The following is a 22,122-nucleotide window of genomic DNA, read 5'->3' on the forward strand; positions in this document are numbered from 1 at the left end:
AATAAGCATAAAATGTAAGGCTTTAACACCAATGGTTCAACAAAGTTTCTAGACGTTTTTAAAAAACGTAGAGCAACCCTTTTCTATATCCTTGTTTTTTTTACTTTTAAGTGGGTACAAGGTCATTTTGCAATAACTCCTATCTTTAATTGTTCGTGTCCACTTTGAATTGTGCAAGGATTTCTATTGTTAGGGCGCGTAATACCTTAAAAGACCTACACAACTTATTTTTGGGCTGAATATATTAGTCAACACTTCGATTATTGCTTAGTGGTTTTGCTCCAGTCAGACTTCTAAGGGTATTGACAAGGGTTTTTGAAAAGTGGCCATTTTTAAAATATGTTTTATAGCAGTTTAGGAAAATACTACCTATTCCATACATGGACCAAGATTTCACTTTTAAACTGGTGCGTAAATAAGAGCCCATAAAACTAATACGCACTGTTTCACATTAAAAAACTTGCAAAGCTCTTTGGAATAGTAAAGGGATACTTTGTATTTTAGCCATTACACCTTTGCCAGGTGGGCAGGCCCTTGGGCCATGCCAGTAGCCTTAACTCCTTCTGTAGATCAAATATGCATATTCTGCTCCAGGACCGCGTTTCTTCGCCTCCTGTAGAGTCTAAAGACAATGCAAGCAGAACTAATAGATTTGCCTTGATATTTTGTATTAAGTTGACTTGTATTTAAAATTGTACACGCCCTCCTGAAAAACTCCAGTCTCAAATTTAACTTTATACCAAATACAAAAGTGCAAACTTATTCACTTTTTATTTAGTAACACAAATTTCATCTAAACTAACAGCATTTTGATCATTTGGGGTTTTTTGCCACTTTCATGCATTTCCGGCAATAATTTTTGGAGTTTTTTACGTAGTATGTGGTTTTTCTACGTCACTTTGCTTTTTTAGATGAAAGAAAACAACAGTTTAGTTGTTTATTCCAGCCTGGCTTGCCGCATTTCATGAAATTTGTGCGCTAAATTAAAAAGCGGTCTTATGATATCGCGTGAGATAGAGTTGGCTTGCAATTATCGAAAGTGCAGGCAACCACTAGTCGAAACAGCTATCGTTACGATTTGTCAACATATATTTTGCCTTTCCCATGGACCTGGCTTAGAAACTGGCCAACATCGGACTAACTGCCCTGCGTGTAATTCTCCTCTTGACAGGAATGCAAATGATTTTATTGAGGTAAATTTGTTTGATTTTTATTCACGCTGCTAAATAGGTTGATTTACAACCCTCTGATCGTTTTAAGTCACTCATTCTTGCTGGACAATCTCCAGAAATCATATTGGATATTACAAGAAGGGCGATCACCTTTTACGAGTTACAGCAATCGCTCAGATCCCAATTCTTAGAATACGTTGCGGCAAAGTCTATAGAAAAAACAAGGTCGATTGAAAAAGAGCTTAAATCTCTTATGCTGAAAATGAAGGAGGAAAACTCAGTGTATGAACACATGAAAAAGGCCGTATGCTTATTTGATGTTTATGTGTGTGTTTAGTTGACACAAGAATGTGAGGAACTCCGGTCCAAGCTCATTGCCTCCGACCAAAAATTGTCTCATCTGGAGCGCGAGTGTCAAAAATTAAGAATATCAGCTCGGAATATTAATAATTCCAGCTCAAGCGAGGCTCAACCTTTGAACAGATCTTTCGCTAATCCAAATAACGTAGTCAAAAACTCTTGGAAGCCAGACTTAAAGAGAACCCACCGAGAAATTCGTGCATCTCCAGATTCGCTCTCTGACTACAGTCCACTGAGAAGTGCCATGCGGTTGCATCAAGATGGACAATTATTCGATCAATCATTCATACCGGACCGTGGCTCCCCATTTCGTTTTGTACCTGTCAACTCAATAAACCCAGACGCTGAAAAGGGTAACCCATCCAAAGCCTTTCAATTCCCTTTCGGTAATTGAGAACGTTCGTGACCATCTCTTAGGCGGCGATTGTTGGCAAAACCGCAAAAATATTTTGGCGAGTTTCACAGGACCCCTTAGTCGATGAGACTCGGCGGTGCTTTCATGTTTTTAATAAATTTCTCGATAAAATCCGATTGAACTGGACCGCTTATCTGTTATCTTGTTTTAAATCAATAAAGGCTCTTTTCTGAGTTTTCTGTTTTTATGGCTTGTTTCAATAACGCCCCGTCCCGCGCTTGTTGGAACTTTGTAGGGTAAAGGTCATTGCACGTAATCTGATAATTTCTTTCGGGGTTTCGAGGTCCTCCTCGATGCTCATGTTTGGCGATGTTGGCTGCATTGCGAAATTGGGGAGTTGAAGTTACTGAAGTGACTTCCTTGTGCTCAATGGAGTGCGGGACGTGTCGCATTAATCATGACGGAGGTTAAAATACCGTAGTTGGACCTACTTTGTTTTTCTTCCTTGCTCTTTCGTGTTTTTGTCTTTGCAATAAACATGAATGATTAAGAGTGGTGTGGTATGAAGTATTTTCCCGGTGCACTAGTTTGTGTGGAGTTGAGTGATTTATCTAATTGCAATGGGCAAATGAAGTATGTGTGGTCGTAGGATTGCTCGAAAATTTATTCTATTGGTACATGTAAGTGTGATTGGATAGTGAAGCGGAGAGTTCATTACACCAGAGGGTGTTGTGGAAGACTGCAAATTGGATTTTTTAGGTAGGTGGAAGCGTAGGTTGAGGTTATTATCGATTGGGGATCCTGGAAGTAGACGGTAGAGTCGGTGTGTGCCAGCATGGTGAATGGAGCCGAGCAATCAGTTACCTCACCACCGCTTCCGAGACATTCGCTCTCCGTGCTAGTACTGCCACTCAGAGGCGGTCGCTCATTTGGAGGCAGCCGTTGTGATGGCACTTGAATTTGGCCCATCTCGCCATCGGTGGGATGAAAGGATGACACCAGATTCTTAGGGCCCTTAGCCTGTAAATGATTGGGATATGCTTAGCACTGGCGATTTGACGACCAGCATGGACGCCAAGAAATTTTCACCATATCATTTGATTGATAGAGTCAATAGAAATACAACTTAGTTGGCACTTGGTCTTACATGCTTTTGACAACATCATACACCTAATCTAAGGTATTCGAGCAGTCCTTATCGTGCTGATCACTTTCAAAATTTACGCAATATTCACACAGCTGTCTTCCAAAGCCTGTGTTTTCTAAGGTTACGAGGTATCGAAAGATTCCTTAAAAAAGTGGAATTTTTCAGTGATAGTTTTTTATAATGTGGGAGGACTTTCAACTGATCCTAGTTCCATTCCATTTGACAGTCAATTTAGTAATTCAAAAACTGCCAAATTCAGTTGGGCAAATAACATGCATTTGTTGCATTCTCATTAAAAAATATTCTCAAAACGTGGATGATTTTGTGATTTGCAACAAATAAATTCAACTCTATAAGGTAACACTTTAAGTTACCAGCACTCAAGGACAAGCCAACCTACGGAGGAGTTGTAAAAGGCGGTAGCGGTGGCAGCAGCTGTGCTGTCGTAGAGCCATGGGTGCTTGGAGTAATCCAGCCAGGCCTCATAGGGGTGGTAGCACCAGCCCTTGGGCTGACGCGAACCGTCTCCCTCGTAGTGACTTGCCTCTAATTTAGGCACATCCGTTGATGTCAGCGCCGTCAGATGCGCAGTCTCCACGCTGCTCGGCAGCAGCGACGGCGTAGCTGTCCGCCCCGTGACCGCCGCCACCGTCGTCCGTGAGCCCTTGCGGTACTTTGCACGTCGGTTCGCAAACCACACCTGGATCCTTGATTCCGGCAGTCCTGTCTCTCCCGACAATCGCTCTCGCGTGGAGTACTCTGGGTAGTGACTTTGCTCGAACTCTTCAATAGAGAGTAGTAGCTGCTCATTACTGCCTGTTTTTAGCAAGGAAGTTTGGACTTTTAAAACCCTAGAAAGGCTTCATTTGGTCATAGGTCTCCATATTTTTTGAAATCAACCCTTGTGCGCTAAGTTGTTAAAGTGCAAGGTCGCTACGCAAGACTGGTATGGATTATCTGACAATTTTTATTTAAACTGCTTATCCGAATGATACGACATTGTCTTTTTTACTCTATTATCTAATGATGCGCGTTTTTGATAGGTTGAGTCACTAGACTACTATAATTTACCACCTGATTCTAGATTCAATGACCCCGGCCGGTGTGTATTTGAACCCGCTGGTGTGGTGATGGTCGAATGGGAGTGTGCGTGGAGTAGGCGAGGGGAATAGATGGAACCCGGATTAGTAGCCTGGTCGAAGGGAGGGGAAAGTAATCATGACGCAAGGGAAGGCCGGAGGTGAGAGGAGTAACAGAGAGAGAAGGGGAGGAGGTGGACTGGGGGGAATGGAGATGGGAGCCACCGAAGCGTGAACCTATACGCGTGCACCCAAGAAAGGGAACTAAGTCCTTCCCTCACCCTCTCCTTCCATTCATCGAACAACTAAACAAAATTTTCTATTTGTGGGTTGATTACATCTAAGTTCTCTCACCTCGCTCCAGCATGGCAACTTGCTTTTGCGTAAATGCGGTGCGAGAACGCACTTGGGGCTTCTTTTCAGCCCCTTCGGATGCCACAGGAGAGTCGGCCTCACTGCTGAAACTGTCGACGCTGTCAGCTGCAGATCGCTTCTGGCCAGATGCCGGACTTGCCCAATCCAAGGTGTCAAAAGAGGAGACCGTAGGGGTCCAAACCTCAGGAGGTGCTAAGGTGGCAACACAAGGTGATGTCTCCGATGTTGACACTGTTGATAGATAGTGCTGTGCTCCTGCTCGGATTTTGTCGTCTAAAAGTGTGTAAAATTATACGATTTATAAAAAAGACACTTGAACTGCTATACGATGCTAGCGTAGTTGAAAAATACTCACTATGATGACTAAAAAATTATCGTTGACGCAGACAGAAATATCTTGAAGATCATTGTTTTACGAAAAGCTAATCTACATACAACTTCGAGGGACTAAGATAGTAGTGATGCACATAACACAGTGATTTTTGATGTTTTATTTAAAAGTGCGCCGACCTAAGCCCCCTCCCTTCCCCAGTTTGTACTTCAGCTCGCCAGCATGGCCTTCGAGTCGTACCAGTAACCCCCGTCCCAAGTGCGCCTTACAAATACGTTCGTTCATATTACTTTAGCGTTTATGACTTCATCTACAAGGCTTTCATAAATTTTTTAGGTCTGGTTAACGTTTTGAGGTAAGATGATACATAAATTAATTGTTTTAAGCAAATCGATTTAACACTGAATGCATTACTTATGTGAAAACTGCAAATGAAAAATCATATTCTACTTATCACGTGGAAATTACACCACCACAAATGCGAGTATTAGCTCGAGCAGACTTCACATCAACCTTTGGTGATAGTGGCTCAAATCACCTATTTTATATGGAAAATCACTTCTTCTACTCTGCATAATCCATTCAGTACTCGCGATTTGGTTATACAGCTTTAAAAACCCGTAATCCAGTAGTACATACAATGGACGATCTCACCTTGGCACAATGCAGTGTCGGGAGGGCATTCGTGGGAAGCAGTACAAGGGATCGCCTTCTCTAGCGACACTGACACCGCCGCAGAGACTTGGAGTAGATGTGGCTGCGGTGGTGGTGGTGAGTGAGTGTAAGTAGTGATATCAGTAGCAGTGCGAATGGCGCCGATATGTGAGTGGTAGTAGAAGGAGGGTTTATCGAGGGCAGTGAGACTACTGGAGGAGCACCATGACGGCCAGGCGGTAGTGGGATGCAGAAATTGGTTAAGCCGACTGTACATCGCCGGGGCTGCCGGTGTTGTTGGCGTCGCCTGGAGTTCAGTGGAGGAGGGGGATGGGGCTGCCGGGGAGGAGACGTAAAGTGCCCCGAAGTGACTAAATGTCTCATCTGCTGGCAGTCGCAAGTTAGGTGGCACGGTATAGGGGTGACTCGGATCCGGAGGCGGCAGTGCTGACTCCTCCTGTAATCGTCGCTGTGCCTCACTGAAGAGACCTCGCAAGACTCGATTTATGGATGACACCTAGAAGGAGGGAAATGAAACGTTCTCACTTCAAGCCGCCGAATGGTCTGCGTAGATCAGCGTACTTGTTATTGAAGCTTGGGGGTGGGCTAGATGTAGCAAAATGATATTTAGTTCCTAAATAGAATCAATCCCAGTTGGTTTACCACACTCTTTTTTGATGCAGGTTCATTAAAATTATGATGTAAGAAATGCAACATTGCATTCTGTAAATATCAGCAACAACGACCTTACCCTGGAATTTCTCTTAATCAAATTTAATAAATTATTTGCTTTACCTAAAGAAGTTTAAATTAAGCAGCTCTCGAAAGGGGTACAAGTTCTTCTTGGAGAGTTTTAAAAGTGTTATGCCATGCATGGTAGTCCTATAAGAGAGCGATCATACGGAAGTTATCTATTCATTTAATTTCTCTGGTGTCAGAACCATTTTTATCAAAATACAGGGGACCTAAGCTTTTCGGGAATAATATTAAGCAGACGGACTTCCGTAAGCATGGGGTGGACGGTACATCTGCTCAGACGAATGAAAAACACTGCAAAGTCCAGAGGACCAACAGGAAATAAAATCTCCTTGGCGTAGTTTCTTCTCTACTGGCTCCTTTGTCACTTGAGTGGCACGCTGTCTTTTTTCCGCATGAATTCACGCGCAAGAGCACCTATCCCCACTGCTGGATGAAGGTAATTAGCACTAAGACTGGCGCATCTTTTTCTGCCGCACTTAAAAGAGCTGCAGATTTGAGGTGATCATCGGAAGTTTGTGTTTATGTCACTTTCTTTTTTTGCAAAGCAAACATGGTACGCCACGAATGAGTGAACCTGACACGTGTTACACCTAGATTACTTCCGCCTTCCCTCTCCATGCCCCTCGTGCTCCCCATCCATCGCATTTTCCCCATTCCTTATGGGGAGTGAGAACACGCCTCAATTAAAATGCAGTAGGTAGAAATTCCTGCGATGTCTACACTAGGTCCGTGCACGTTTAAGCTAGCAATATTAACACGCAAATGCAAATCCTTTTCTCGTTTATTACTTGACGGGTTGACAGAACAGCCGTCTATAAAACTAAATGTGTCGATAATGAAAGTCGACAACTTTACTTGAAATCAATTACCTGTTGCGATAATGTGCCAAATAGTGAATCTTGACTTTACTTGTCTCAGGAAAGTCACTTTATTGGCAGTTATTTGCAATAAAGTGAGGTGAGTTCGAATTTTCACTGATTTGGTCCAGCCACCTATTCATTGGACAAATCTCTAAACTGAAGGCCAAAGAGGAACACCCTCGCAGTGCATTTTACTGCGAAACCTACCGCACAAATATTAGTTTGAGATGCCGAATTTATGTAAACTTAGATATTAGCTAAAAGAACACCTGCTCTTATTGCCATTGAGGATCACTATTGAAGGAGGTTAACGTTATAACGGTGAAAATAAGTGACCTCATTTGCTCATTGAGGTTGGTCATTACGTGAGGTCATCATGCATTATGCAGCATGTATTTAACACGCGTATACTTTTCTTGTCACACGTAAAATTGGTATTCAGGTTCATCATTATGGTATTCCATGCACAGTTAATCGGACTACACTAATTGTCTGAAAGTGATATTTTGATGGGAATCGTCACTCACACTGGGAACGTTGTCGTGCGCGCAGACGCCGGACCGGATGAGTCTGTCACGAATCTCCCACGCGAAGATGGAGGGGCACTCTCGCTTCAGCTCGGCGATCTTGCCAACTACCGCGTCGGTGGCCACACGTGGCTTACTGCCTCCAATGGCCTTGGGCCGAATGGAGCCGGTCTCATAGAAGCGGCAAAGGATCTTCGATACGCACCCATTGGAGACCTGAAGCATGCGCGAGATGTCGCAGGGCCGCGCACCTGCCTGCGCCATCTCCACTATCTTCCTTCGCACTGCGTCCGGCAGAGGCCGCCCATTCACAAAGGCGCCTCCCAGTTGATTCACTCCCGAATGCCCTACACGTTTCCGACAAATGGAAAGGTCACAGCATCCATATCTAACACTTCTCATTTAATAATGAAAGTGAACACAATGCAGCCCCCTATTCTCGTACTAGGTTGTCGCTTAATTTCAGAGGAAGGTGATTGTGTAAGTACGTTGGGTTGGTGAATTCAACATCTTTTTGACTATATGCTGATCAAGATGTTGACCGCTAACTTTGCCAATGACTAACATCAATAGTGATGGCTTTTAAACGGCTAATTTGTCAGATCCGACTCCCAGGTCCGCCAAAATAAGGTAATGGAATGAGCACTGACCACGAGTAACCTGGCTTAAAATAAAGAGAGTTGTAGGTGGGCTTGTAAATAAGACAAGTCGCCCTGATGTTCAGCGATTATAGTAAACAAATGACGAGTGGAAACTTGCCTCTTGTAGGAGGCTACTTCGTTCGTGACTAATCTGCTGTCTTCGCAAAAAAAAACAAACTTTGAATTAGCTGGTTCATCAAGCACCCAAGTGGTATTGTGTAATCTTTCTCAAATATGGGTCTCTAAGTGATTTACACGCCAGCTAATTAGAAATTAGTTCTTAAAACCCACCAGCTCTAGTTATGAACAATAATTTAATCACTGGTGATCCCGAATGGGTTGTATGACTAGGCAACTACAGGCTGACCAAATGCTAAGGCAAAAGGTAAGGATCAACTGGCAGAATGCCAATTTTTAAATAGTGGCTTTGCCTTCACTGCGTATGGATTATCCTCCATCTGCTTGAAATAAGAATATCTTTGACCGAAACGTTAACTAAAACAAGGAATAATACCTGTAGCGTTTTAAATACTGTTAATAAACTTTACCTAATGGCACGAAATCCTAACTAATTTGATACAAGCAAGGCGAAGATCTTCACGTACTCATGGCATTAGCAATTAAGAAAAGATGAAGTCAATTAAAAGAAATATTCGAGCAAGCCAGAAGTGGGAAAATAGACCTGTATCTCAGATAACGCAAACGCGCATTCCGGAATATGATACAGATCAAGAGAGGGGAGAAATGACATGAGAGGAGTTTCACCTGCATCAACAAAATTTGTTATTTCAGCAGGTCACAGTGTCGAACCGCCAAACCGTTTGATAGTCACTACCGTGTGACTTAATCATTCGCTATTATCCCACCTCTACTTTATTATTAACAAATTTAACCAAAGTGGTTATTTGTTATTCGGTAGGTATAATTTAGGGCTTGTTGTTAGAATATCCCCTTTAAGGCGACTTAACGAAGTTCTTAACGTCACCAATAACAATGACAATGCCGCTATACTAATGAAAATACATCCTACTGTATTCTTTACTGACAGGCTATATTACGTTGACGACTGATGGGATTCAAACGACAAGTTACCAGCTGGTGAATAATACTTAATAAATGATGATAAACACTTGCAACCCGAGATAGCTCATCCAAGAACACTTGTAAATAATCCAATTTGTAGAGTAGGGTCTTTGAGAGCAAAAGAACAAGCAGTCGACCTACCAGACATCGTCTCCTTCCAGCCCCGAGGATCGATTTCGAGGAGATTAATTTTTGTGAAATGAAATTAGGAATTCGTAGAGGGTTAAAAGTGGGTGGTGGTAAGTTGGTTAAGTTCACTGATGCGCGAAGTGTCGCGAGAAGTGATGACAAGAAGACTGTATGATGAAGACGGAGACGACAATGCCAACACCCCAATTGAATGTCGGCTGGTCAGTGTGGTGTGTGCGTGTGTGAGTGTGCGAGTCTATTGGTCCACTCAAGCGCGCAAAATGTGTGCCCCCACCCTCGTCCCACGCCCCCTTTAACCTCCGCAAAGGTGGGCGACGCGTCCAACCGTGATAATTATCCAATCGCGATGCGATCACGCGAGTACGCTTGATTGCATGCATGGGGCTACTAAAGGCGCTTGATTGGTTGTGGGCTTACATGGTTGAATAATGCCAGGTGAAAATTTTTACGGATTATAATGGATAATGTGTATATAGTAGCGGCAACTGGAGACAAAAATTTCAATGGAGCAGTGCGTGTTGTTAATTTTTTTGCAATCCCGTTGCATAAATATTATTCTGATTCGGAGAGAAGGAAAAAAACTGGGAATTTGGAACTAAAAGAGTTTTGCTAGAGGAAACTTGCCGTTTTTCATGAAACCTTATTGTCTAATCCAACAAATCAGTTTTGATGGTGTGATTTTGCGTTCAAAGAAATTCCCTTTCAATTGTATCGGTCTCTGGTTAAAACAATTCTCTGAAATTTAAGCCTTTCTAGTTTAAATCTTCTGTTCGCATTTTTGTTTTAATTTAAATTAAAGGGGAATAAAGTACTGCCAAGAGAAGTAAAGGTGAGGGAAACAATCTAATAAGTCTCCCAGTGAAACGGTTTTAGAAGTATGATTGACTAATTGGACAATCCACAAAGACTTTGGGAACAATTCAACAGAATTTTTTTTAAACAAAGTGGGTAAATAGACAAAGTTTTGCTATTTTTGAAGCATTTAAAATGACGAGTTCATTCATTTTTGCCGGGTAAATTAGCAAATAGTAGACTTCGGTATTTAATGTAGCGTCATCGTTTGTTGAAAACACTTTTGAAGTTTATATTTAGTACCACATTCATATGCCTACTTTTGAATTTAGGTCATCTTATAACAGTACACTGGCTACGTTGCAACCCACTTCAGAGTTTTGCTACAATTCTCAACCACAGTACAGTAGTCTCCTTTATTGTTGAAAGAAGCTCATTAGCAAATCCCACCAATTTATCAAGGAAATATTCACTAAAATAATATAAGATTAATTTGAATAATAAAATTTAGCATGGATACTTGAGCATTGTGACCATTGCAAAAAACCTGGTGAAAAATGATCATGAAATTGTTTGTTTTCTCTCATTTGGATAGATATCTGTAGTACTTTTAGGCCGAGTTGTTTTTAACTTTAAACTACGGTTCTGGCAAATATAACTGTTGGTCAGAATTTCAAGATCGTGTGTCCCCTTTGATCTCTTTGTAGTACCGATTGTTCAGAGGCCTACATACATTTCGATTCCGGTCGATTAAAAGCATTTGGGATCAGGATTGGTTTACAAATCCAACTGAACTTGGTGAGATTAAGGTAGGTAAATGTGTTCTTTGTCACTTATGTATTTAATAAATTGAAAACCAACTATTTGGCTTGTTGGTTATTACAGAGTCACTTGGAATATCCAGTGTGTTACACGGCGACAGAATCGGTGCACTTACCCATTGCCAAGCCTTCAATTCTGATTGGAGAGGATGTGGTGGCATAGCCCCAGAACACCTGCATGAAGTGTTTAGGTGTGGTGTCGCCAATACCGTTTCATATCTGTGGCTAGGCCTTTAGCAGCCTGATCCGCCCCTCCATCCTTCGCTTCCCCTCCCACCTCTTTGACCGAACTACCCCCACCCTAGTCCATACGCCCCAATACCTCACCTCCCAGCGTGAGTGTTTGTTTATTCAAGGCACTATGCCCACAACCATAAGGAGCATCAACCCAATACTACCATAGCAACAATCATCATGCTTGTTGCTAATTCCATCTATTAACAATTCGATGATGTACGGGTAATCGCAGAAGCCCTCTGCAACACTGCGTGTGATAGCAGTATTGTTCCAACGTTAAGTGCACCCTTGATCTCAAGAGAATTATGATCGTGAAGCTTTGTTAGCAGTGGACAACCCCATAAATTTATCAGTCCCTCAGTGCTGCATTTAGGAACGAGGTTATTCGAAGTGGAAATACTGCTTTTTTGATAGTAAATTAAAATTCTGCTTGAATGGTGAGGGTGACGGGGTCACCGTTCGTAACTAAAGAGGAAGTTCTACGTTAGTATTTAATGCTATTTTTTTACTTTATCCTGCTACTACTACAGTAAATCATTTTCTTTATTAAAAAGTATTAGGGACGATAAAACTGCTTTGAAAAGCCTCACTAACTTGATCAGTACTTTAGTATTTATAACGTTATACTAACAAAGTAGGGGAAGAGCGTATTTTACTAAATTTCCCATGCAAGGGTTGATTTTCATTCTGTCTATCACAAGTGCTGAACGTTTCCTTCGCCGCTAATATTTACCATGTATTTTTGTTCGAGACCGTTCTCCTGAATTACCCATCCCTCATCCAAATTGATAAAGTTATGTCAAATTATTCTTAGAGGATGTTATTTGAAAAGATGAAAGTGACTGCTTGATTAATCACCTTTTCAGGTTTCTAGTTCAGCACTTCGCATGCGTCAAAGCTGAAAAACTGTCTGCAAGTTATCATAATGATGTAAGAATTAACTTTTATTTTGGTCTCATTTTTTAACAATCGCCCCCAAAACTGACATGTCAATATCCGCCTCGGGCATTACTGAAATTATGCTGTCTAGCCCAGCAACCAATAAATGAGCCTAATCCACCTTATTATTCAAAAGGGATAGTTTTTTTGCCACATAATTCCTTGCTTGGCTTAGCTTTGAAACAGGGTTGCTAGCTAGACAGATTCGTTAATTCCCTCTTGCCGAAAGGAACCTTCATTTAGGCTTCCCGATCGCAAAAACCGAAGCGCGGATTAGACCCCCGCCGTATCGAGCTGTATGCCATTGGCGGAGCAGTCGCCCGGTATCCGATACAATCGGGACCTGTCTGCTAGCTAAGAAAAAACCTCGTTTTACAACAACTTTAAAAGACTGCAAATGAAAAATGTAATTTCGAATGGAGAACATAGTGCGATTTCGGGTCCTGTTGCGTTCCATGTCTATTATCACCTTAATGTTATGCATACACTATGTGTTTACTTAGCAAACGGAACTAAAAAATAACAGCACAGAATTTTATTGTTAAGTGAAGTCGCTGTGTTCAGAAATTGAGTGAATTGCTTTACTGAAGATCAGCAAGAGCATTGAAGAAATACATTCAAACCGAATGAATATGAAAGGAATAAGTTCATTACCGAAGCTAAATATCGTACTTCGAAGCGAGTGTGAAGCAGAGTACAGCCAATGTAGATATGTTCTTGTAATTGTAAGACGAAAATCTCCTCTGCAAAATGGAATTCTTTCAAACTGATCTAAGATGTAATTTGCAAATCGTTGCTGTCACAGTATTCATTATTTGCTGTAGGAGTTTGCATCTGTACGCTGAGGCCTTACATTACTCTGATGACGGCGATTGCAAAGAGTGTTTGCAAGTTAATGGACCTCGCAGAGACAGCAGCAATTTGCTTGCTGTATGAAATTTGAATTTTTGAAATGATATGCAAAATATGTTTAAAATTAGAAGGCAGCCGAATCTAATGGCAAATGGAGGGGAAAATAAGCCCTATTAGAATCAACTGGGTGGTTGGAGGTGCTGATTGCTCTTGATTGATCAAGTAACGAGGAGTGCGCGGTTATTGTATACAATAGCAGAGAGCAGTACAGAAGCTAAGCAAAAGGCTGATCAGGTACCGTCTGAGTTCTCTCACTTCCCCATACTACATAATTATTGAGAATGTGAAAAATTGTTTCCTCGAGTGTGGTTAGCTAAGGAGGGTGAAGGGACGGAGAGGGCGGGTGGGGGGGGGGAGCACGTGTGCTTTTGTCTTTCAGTCAAAGTAAATCCAGCCTTGCGGTAGGGGTAAACGGGTGTGGGAGGGTCTTACTCAAAGACTTTATTCTTCTTTCCTGTTGTTGTTTTTTGTTTATTAGTGGTCATAATCTTTCCATTCAGTGGATCCACAAGGGACTTTGTAAGAAATTGGGAAAAACATAAGCCATTATTTTCCCAGTGGGTGTCTCGCACAGCGCCATACCAGCTAAGGTGTTGGTTGTTTCATTAAAGACCATGATAAGTCTATGAAATGGCAGGTCGAAGGAAGTAAATCTAGTGAATTGCTACTTGATCAATTAGAGAATTAAGTCAACAGATATCAAGCCTTAGCAGAACATTACGCAAACTCAAAGGATTCACTATTTAAAGAGAACAATTCAATACTTCTTCATGCTGAATTTATTTTACGTTACACTTTAGACGTTTGTTCTAATAATAATTAGCTTTGATTCAAATGGTTACATCTGTCATAAACATGTCAAATTAGAATGTGGAAATCTACCAAAAGAACCAACAATCTGGGGAGATAATGTTTTACCACATATAGCCACTTAATGACGCGATGGGAGTTTTGCAGGTGCATTCAAGGGATTTCGAAGGCGGACAATTTGATCACACTATATGGCAACAAATCCAAACCCAAAAAGCTGGACTCACTGACCGTGAAATGGCGAAAGGATTAAAACATGGACATTTGCTTATTCAACTGAGACATCTTGTTAATCCAGGCTCTTACGGCAACTTAGGGGGGAGGGAGGGGGCTGATCTATGCAACAAACCAATTAATTGACTGGCAAAACTCCTTATTGTAACTCTTTTTCAAAGATACCTCGAGTTGTCCAGCTCGCGATCAGCAGGGAGGCTAGCCGTTTATAAAAAGTGAGGGATCAGCTCACCCTGGCTAGATTTTGTCTCCACAGAAATATTCAGCTCTATTTTTGTACAAGGATTCGGATTGCTTATCTTTGAACTGACACAGCGAAATCAGATTTGATATAGCGGATATGGTTTCCTAGTACCATTGACCATTCCAGGAGAAGCTAAGACAGTTTACACGTTTCACTGATGAGTAGACACAAATTGGAGCTAATCATGTACTGATTTATGCTAAATTTTCGATAGAACTTAGCACGTTTGAAACACTTGGATTAGATATTTTCGAACCTCCACGCAAACAAGAAATTGCGCCTCCTTCCTTTTATTTGACCTTATAACTACTAAAGCAACAATTTGATTAGCATGGCTGGATGGAACGGAAGAACAACAACTTCCTGCTGCCGTGAAAGCGTACTGGTCTCTCTCGTTTGAGAAAAGCAAGTCATGGTGATGTCAGCAACATGCTGGAGGCTGGACCATTTTCAACTCCCAAATGCAAGGTCATTTATTAAGTAAAATTAAAGAGCCGTTAAATATAATAGTGTAAATTAACTTCGACTTCTAAAATTTTGTTTAAGTTATATCCAATCAAGGATGGTCCCAGTTCAAAACAACAAAAAACTGAAACGAATCCTACTGTGCGACAATCCATTTCCGCAACACACGTGAGACATCATGAAAGTAGTCAACGTTTCTCACGAATACCAAAAATTAGTTTCTCGTAGCCATTTTTTATGCCAAATCAGAATTATTTTGTCTGGCTAAATTAAACGAAGAGTGGCACACTATAGGAGTTTAAATTAATACTCAAATGGACGCTATTAATCGTGGCAATGATGTATTTCCTGCAGGATAACGCTTGAATTAGCTGCTTAATGGTGCCGTCTAATTGAACACAGGAAGAGGAGATGTGTGTGTCAACTGAAAACACATTCCACTTTCTTAATGCACTTTTCGGGTACTTTTTTGAGTGGTGTTTCCGGAGTCAATCCTGAGCACTCACATTCAATGTTGCTACTAATAAATATCAGTAGGCTAATTGTGCAAATCACTGAAGATAGTTTCATTTCGTACAAGAAATGCTTTCTCCTGAAGCCCAAATAATAACTGAGTAAAGATACAGAATTTTTAGACTGAAATGTTATTCCTTAATGGGATTTGTGACCAAGCAAATCTACCATGCAAAGACAGACGAGGGGTCCAGAATTTGTTGGTATTTGGAGGTGAAATCAGAACCATCTAATTACAAAAATATTGTGGGGTATAATTACAGGAACCTTGGAGCATCATCAAAACTATGTACAATTAGGTCAGACAACTTTTTTTGGTAGTCGTAGTAGGTATATTATGATACAAAAACAAGGGTTCGAATGTGTTTACAATGGTCAGTAATGTCATGTTTACTACAGTGACAGGATGTGGTATTCTTTATGCCGCAGCTTGATAAATGAGGTACTTAATAAGATTTGCAGGTCACACGCATATTCAACTAGTATTTAGGGGATAAGTAGTACATAAGAGATACATAGATGAAACTTGTTTTGGAATTCATTTGAATGGTACTAAACTGTATGGTTAAATAAAGTTGTTTTTGCCTCAAAATTAAAGCAGTTTTGGAAAACTAGGTGGAACAGATAAACCACCCAGAGAGTTGACACCTCACAGGCTGCGCCATCTGGATTCGAAGACCAATAACCTCACCCTTTGGAAAGACTATAATATACTTCAGGAAAAATAACTTCTTTAATGACCATTAAGATACTCAGTTTAATTAGACAACTGTGAAGGGATTGAAAAAGCAGGCAGTATAAAGTAATGAGGTGCTGAAAACACCTATAAGAATTTCATAGTCTAAAAAATTGTAAACCAATGCACTTAAACAATGATTGTTTAAACTGTTTTGAAAAACTAAAACAATAAACTCATTTATTCACTTATAAACAAAAGGATACCAAGCTAAATGGGAACAGTTTCTGATAATAAATGCCCTTGTCAGCTTATTAAAAATTATCCAAGAGGTCAAATCAGCGATTAAAGGCAGTTAAACAGGTGGAAGTACCTTCTAAATTGCAATGGATATTCTGTGGCTTCCCGAGTCTTTGCCCAAGTCGTTAAAAGCTAGAGTAGTATGTAAGGACATGTGCTGGTAATGTAGAGGTGAAAAAAAGGCCAAACCACTACAAGAGAACCAATTATGGCACTTGAAGTTGATAAAGTCGGATCCACTGGAATAATATTCTGCAGCGCCAAGTCCTCTGTGGGGGCGCTTCAAGATGCAAGAGTGTGAATGGGACTTCACTATACGTATCCGGATTTGACAAGAAGGGAACGCGGAGGTGACTGAGATTCGCGGTGGCTAAAAAGCTTCTACACTTTAAGGGAAAACTAAAGCAAGTATCTTTTCGCCACTCTTTAATGTACCATATCTGTTCATGGGTGTGACTTACGGATATAACAACCACAATTAATTAGACAAGCACTTTAAATCAAGCTAGATTGCGTGGTCTGAGAAGTAACACTTAATTTGACTGACAGCGATTCACTGGTGAAAGCCTTTTACCTTGAGGCACGATTTCATTCACGTTAGTAAGTGAAGTGATGCTACATTGTCTAATTATAATGGCAGCCGTATAAAATCATCAAGATTTTATACCTTAAGTGGAAAAGATGATTGCCTGTCCTATGGATATCTTAACATCGGTTTAACTCACGATCGGATGGTATCATTGCATTGCTGGATTGATCACTCACTTACTCGAGACTCCCATCCAGCTAAAGCGAATCAACTTGTAAGTCCGTTATGGAGTATGGCAAAGAACCTATTAATTTATTTTATGTTTGTATGAGTTAGAATGGAACTTTTCAGAATAGTTTGACTCGCCTTTGTCTGATGGTCTTGTTCTCGTGAATGCGACTTTTGGAAGTAGGTTCTAAGACAAATACCCACGCATTTATTTTACCAATTCAAGTGGGCAAATCTATATACTGGGATGGAGTACTGCGTGTTCCTACAATTTTACAATAGACACTGAGGAAGCAATCGTTGCTAAAATGACTTCTTAGGAAAAGCGACCTGGAGCTCTTGAGAATATTCGATAGATGCATGATACCAGGCTTTCAGTCTGTATTCCACGAACCATATGAGTCGATAGGCTCTTTCCCTCATTCAAGGTTACAGTAGCAGTAACAAGTAGGCCTTGTAAAAAAACCTCACTACTAGTCTTGCCGTTTCGGTATTCCTCCCATTAGTCTTAAGGAAGACCCAAAATGATGAGTAATGAAGGTTTTTTGATACATTTACAGCAATCAATTAAATTATTTATCACCTGGCAAACTGGCTACTAAATTACACATTTCTAGAAAACGCGTTTAATACGAAATTCCTCAGATTCATTAAAGATGACCTAACTTAACTGTTATATATGTCAGAAGTTATCTGAAAGAACTATTATTGGTGGCGTCGTTATGTTTCAGTTTGAAATAGAATCCTATCTGTGCGTTCGTCCACGTGTGCGCTCCTTGTGGGCCAATGGGAAATCGTCCGTCAGGGTATAAAATGTCTGCATTTTTGGTTATGGCTCTGATCGAGACCCAAAGGTGTCGAAGGGAAAATGCATGTCGCTAATTTCCTCCTGCTCAACCTCCTTTCAACCTATCATGCACATGCCTGGTGGAGTCACGAATGCTGCAAGTGCCCTGATCTGGACGATGACGGCTCCTTCTTCATCAACTTCACTGGAGGTATTGACGAAGGAGACGCACAGGAAGCTAAACCGGCTAGTCTATCGAAGGAAAAGAGAGAACTGCTTGACCTTCAAAACGACTACCGTCGACGGGTTGCTAGGGGCCAAGTGCCTGGGCAGCCATCCTCCTCAAAAATCCACGATCTCGTGTGTTTCTTTTCTCACCATTGTCTCATATGTACCAGCTAAGTGCAGGTTGAATAATTATTAAGGTACAAACGATTTCAAATGGTAAATAGGACGCCTTTCAGTCAGATTAATTTACCCCTTTATGAGCATGCATTAAAATCCTAAAAAGGTTGTTAATCAGGAGTCAGTTTACGCTTCTCTCACTTTTTAGCAATGGAGTGCAGAGTTGGAGGCTTCGGCCCAGAGACATGCTGATACCTGTCAATTCGCTCACGACAGCAACGAAGCACGTAGAACGGCTAAGTGGGACTGGGTGGGACAGAACATTGCTTACTCGTCCAGCGTAGCCGAGTGAGTGAAACTGTTGCAGGAACATTTAATATTTCCTGTCCTAATCGGTAGCCTACTGAAGCAGTCTTCTACCTTTGAAATCAAACGATAAACTACAAACTGTACAGCATTTTTCTAAAGGAATGTCGAAATGTGGTTCAACGAATACAAGGACTACAACTACCGTTCCAACTATTGCAGTGGTATCTGCGGACACTATACACAGGTATGTTTCATTCTTTTGTATCCTGGCCCTAGTAAGACAAAATCTTACACCCAGAGATTCAAAAGAGGCAATACATTCCTGTCTAGAGTAGCATACCAACTCTTCGCTGAAGTCGCCACAAGCCACAGAGGGGCTGGGGGGTACTAGCATGTCTTAAAAGCCATGCCGCCGAATAGAACTACAATCTGCAGCGACAGAAGTACTCGCGTAGATAAACGCACACCTGTACATTTCATTATGGGCGGTAAATCTCTTCCTTTGAATGCGACTTCATGAACTCTAAATGACAAAAATCCACCCACTGATAGGTTTTGTTTTCATGATAAGAAACTACTATATTATCAAACCGAGAAATGCGCCACCAAGGCTGCATAAGGGTGTCATCCTGTGTCAAGTGGTAATGACCATTAGCCTTTGCTAATCCTCTTGCTGCACGCTTCAGCTCGTATGGGCGAACACCACGCACGTCGGCTGTGGGGTAAGCAGATGCAACTTCCACGGGTTTGATGCAGTCTACGTGGTCTGTAACTACGGTCCGGGGTAAGAGGAGCTTTTTACACTTTATTGCAGTTTAAAGGTCTTGACAATACTGCTTAATAATAGAAGAAAAGTGGGGGAAATTAAATGGATCTGGTGAGACAGAAGATGCTTTCTAAGTCATCCATGTATCCACTATTCGAATTCATCTACCTTTGAAAACCACAAGCCTCTGCAACTTGAATGCTTACGATATCGGGTCGAGATACTAATCTTTTATGAAACCACATATTTTGCGCACTAACTAAGGTATTAATATCTTTTTAGTGGGAATTTCAATGGCCTTCGACCATATTAAGGTATTAAGGTGAGTCAAATCAGACATTTTTTCCTTTGAACATCCTTTAACTGGTTAAGTTCAGAGGTAATTAAACACACTACTTAAAAGCCCATAGCCTAATATTTCATTAGTGAAGTTCTAAGATGTCACACTAAGAAACAATGTTTAATTAATAACTAGTCTTCTACAATCGAAAGAAATAAAATAAACATTTAATTAACCATCTGTAAATGACAAGAATAAAGAATGGCTGGAAGACTTTTCCAAAGAATAAAAAGGTATCAAGAGCAATATGTGGGTGTTGGATAAACGACTTTTTGATTTGATTCAGATCCTGCGATGACTTCATCTGAAATCACTAGATGCGATAATGGATTTGCTTGTATATGTTGTGATGTTTTAAATAAAACCCACACTTAAGTTACAGCGGCCTCATGAGATTTTAAACCCTTACGCCAAGAATTTATTGAGACTATTGCAAAAAATCAGACAACTTGTGGCTTTGTCATGGGGAGGGCAGAAGTACCTAGCAAATTGGCACCACTTGCATGAATACGATTTTCGGCAAACGAAAGACCTGCCTTTTGGCCCACTTTGAGTGCGTTGCCTGAATTTGATTTAGCAAATAAGTTGAATGGCAAATTAAAATGAAAGCAGAATTGCCTACTTATGACAAATAAGCATACGTCGAGTCATATCATTCCATCATAAAATCTGACTAAATTGAAAATAATGGCGCTAAAAGAACTTATCAAGACGTTAAGCTGCTAGTTTCTATTGTTGCAAATAGCTTTGCGTTAAGGAAAAAATCACTCACAAAAATTGCGTTAATACTATGCATGAGAAGTTGTATTTGGTGGCAGTGTATCTCACATGGATTTGATGATTTCTGCTTTTCAGATTTGAAGTTGAGCTTTCAACCTACTGATTAAAATGGCAAAAGGCAAACTTAAGTTTCAGAGTCCCTTTCATTGGAATAATTTGACTAGAGTCTTAAACAGTGATTTCGGGACTCGAAGGATGCAAGTAGGTATTAAAGTTTGTAATCCAATGCAGCACTTCCAACTGAGATGCTCATTAATAGGGCATAATGTTTGGAACAAAAGGGGCAAAGTGCGTAGTAACTGGCCAGCGTGTTTGAAAACACGTTTCCCTTTGTGATAGCACTGACAACCAGAGACAGCACTCCGCCTGTTTAAGCGTAGAATGCATTGAGGATTTATCCCTGAGTCGGATAAAGAATTGGAAACGAACTGCGCAGCTAAAACGTTGGATTTAAAAAGGTAAAAAAATGGTTCTTTCAAAATTTTCAGCGCATTTGCTTGTGGTGGAAGATGTTTCTTTGTACAAAATCCTTTAAAAAATGAAAATGAAATAATTTCATACCTCTTTTACATATATAGGAAAATAAGGTATAGTGACCTTCGTGAGGTTTTCGCAAACTTTAAATTGAAAGTTGGAAAAAAATTTTAAAATACGCATTTTAAGGCGTTTGAATAATTATCACTGTATAGCCCCGAGAATTCTCCAAAAAAGAAGGACGACATAACAAGCAGACAGAACATTCATATTCGACATGCGGTAGGGCTGGGGCTGCTGACATGCCCTGGAGGCCAACCCACCAGACAAATGTAAAGTGGCAGAGCACCTATGTGGCACCTTTACCACGCCGAGATTTAAACAATCAGCCAACGTATTACAAAGCCTCTCTAGTCTTTTCAGTGTCGTCCTTGACGCTCTCTGTGGTCGAACCTCCACGCCAGACGTAGTCTGTGCTGTAAGGAAAAACACCCACGAATCATCTGCACAGTCATAGAATTTCCATGCCACTTGACCTCACAGTCACTGAACCACCTTGGCAATTCCAGTGAACCTGGATTTTCGTTCTGTGGGGAAACTGTATTAAGAAATGAAGAAATGTGCTGACCATCTCGTAGTTTTGTGGGGAAATTGCTTAAAGTCTTTTCCTCCTTGCTATTAATTTTTCACTTTAGTACTGCCAAGCTATATCTGTCTACTTGGGTTCTCTCCAGCTAGCGGGAGAGGTGGTGGAGGTATCGCGTATTCACATAGTTGACATTTTCATTCAAGTAAGGCAGACAGCTTCGTGGGAAAACGATTGCACAATGGTTCACTCTCAGTGTCGGTTTATTTATTAATAGCTTTCCTGCAGATCACGGGACTAAGGAAATTGCTAGGAGCAGACGCCATTTTTCAGCTCTTCGGTTAAGGGTCGTCACCGATTCTCACATCTGCAGCCTATGTACTTCTGCATTAAGCAATAGAAATCAGAACAATCATCCTTTAAGATAGAGATTTCTTTCAACTGCCACCAATGTAGCGCCCCAAGACTTCTCTGAAGTCGACAGGAGACATAATATTAAGGCAATATATATATATATATATATATATATATATATATATATA

General features: G+C 40.9%; 3 protein-coding genes across 3 annotated transcripts; 2 read left to right on the forward strand and 1 right to left on the reverse strand. All coding sequences in view use genetic code 11, as the record gives it.

Annotated features, from left to right (window-relative positions):
• Window positions 1–998: 998 nt before the first annotated feature.
• Window positions 999–1,926, forward strand: EGR_00294 (E3 ubiquitin-protein ligase CCNB1IP1; the record flags this gene model as incomplete). The annotated part of the gene is made up of 3 exons (XM_024489543.1): window positions 999–1,193; window positions 1,231–1,476; window positions 1,510–1,926. The coding sequence occupies 3 exons, from the start codon at window positions 999–1,001 to the stop codon at window positions 1,924–1,926; spliced, it is 858 nt and encodes a 285-aa protein (XP_024356221.1).
• A 4,241-nt stretch (window positions 1,927–6,167) lies between these two features.
• On the reverse strand, window positions 6,168–12,709 carry EGR_00295 (hypothetical protein; the record flags this gene model as incomplete). Its single annotated transcript, XM_024489544.1, has 6 exons — window positions 6,168–6,268; window positions 7,102–7,224; window positions 9,319–9,451; window positions 9,911–9,978; window positions 11,019–11,117; window positions 12,649–12,709. 6 exons carry the CDS (start codon window positions 12,707–12,709, stop codon window positions 6,168–6,170), a joined length of 585 nt encoding a protein of 194 aa, XP_024356222.1.
• Window positions 12,710–18,061: 5,352 nt separating this feature from the next.
• EGR_00296 (Venom allergen) lies at window positions 18,062–19,422 on the forward strand (the record flags this gene model as incomplete). Its single annotated transcript, XM_024489545.1, has 4 exons — window positions 18,062–18,340; window positions 18,534–18,673; window positions 18,794–18,878; window positions 19,321–19,422. The coding sequence occupies 4 exons, from the start codon at window positions 18,062–18,064 to the stop codon at window positions 19,420–19,422; spliced, it is 606 nt and encodes a 201-aa protein (XP_024356223.1).
• Window positions 19,423–22,122: the final 2,700 nt, after the last annotated feature.

Source organism: Echinococcus granulosus (assembly GCF_000524195.1).
Source record: "Echinococcus granulosus chromosome Unknown EG_S00001, whole genome shotgun sequence".
Classification (NCBI taxonomy): Eukaryota; Metazoa; Platyhelminthes; class Cestoda; order Cyclophyllidea; family Taeniidae; genus Echinococcus; species Echinococcus granulosus.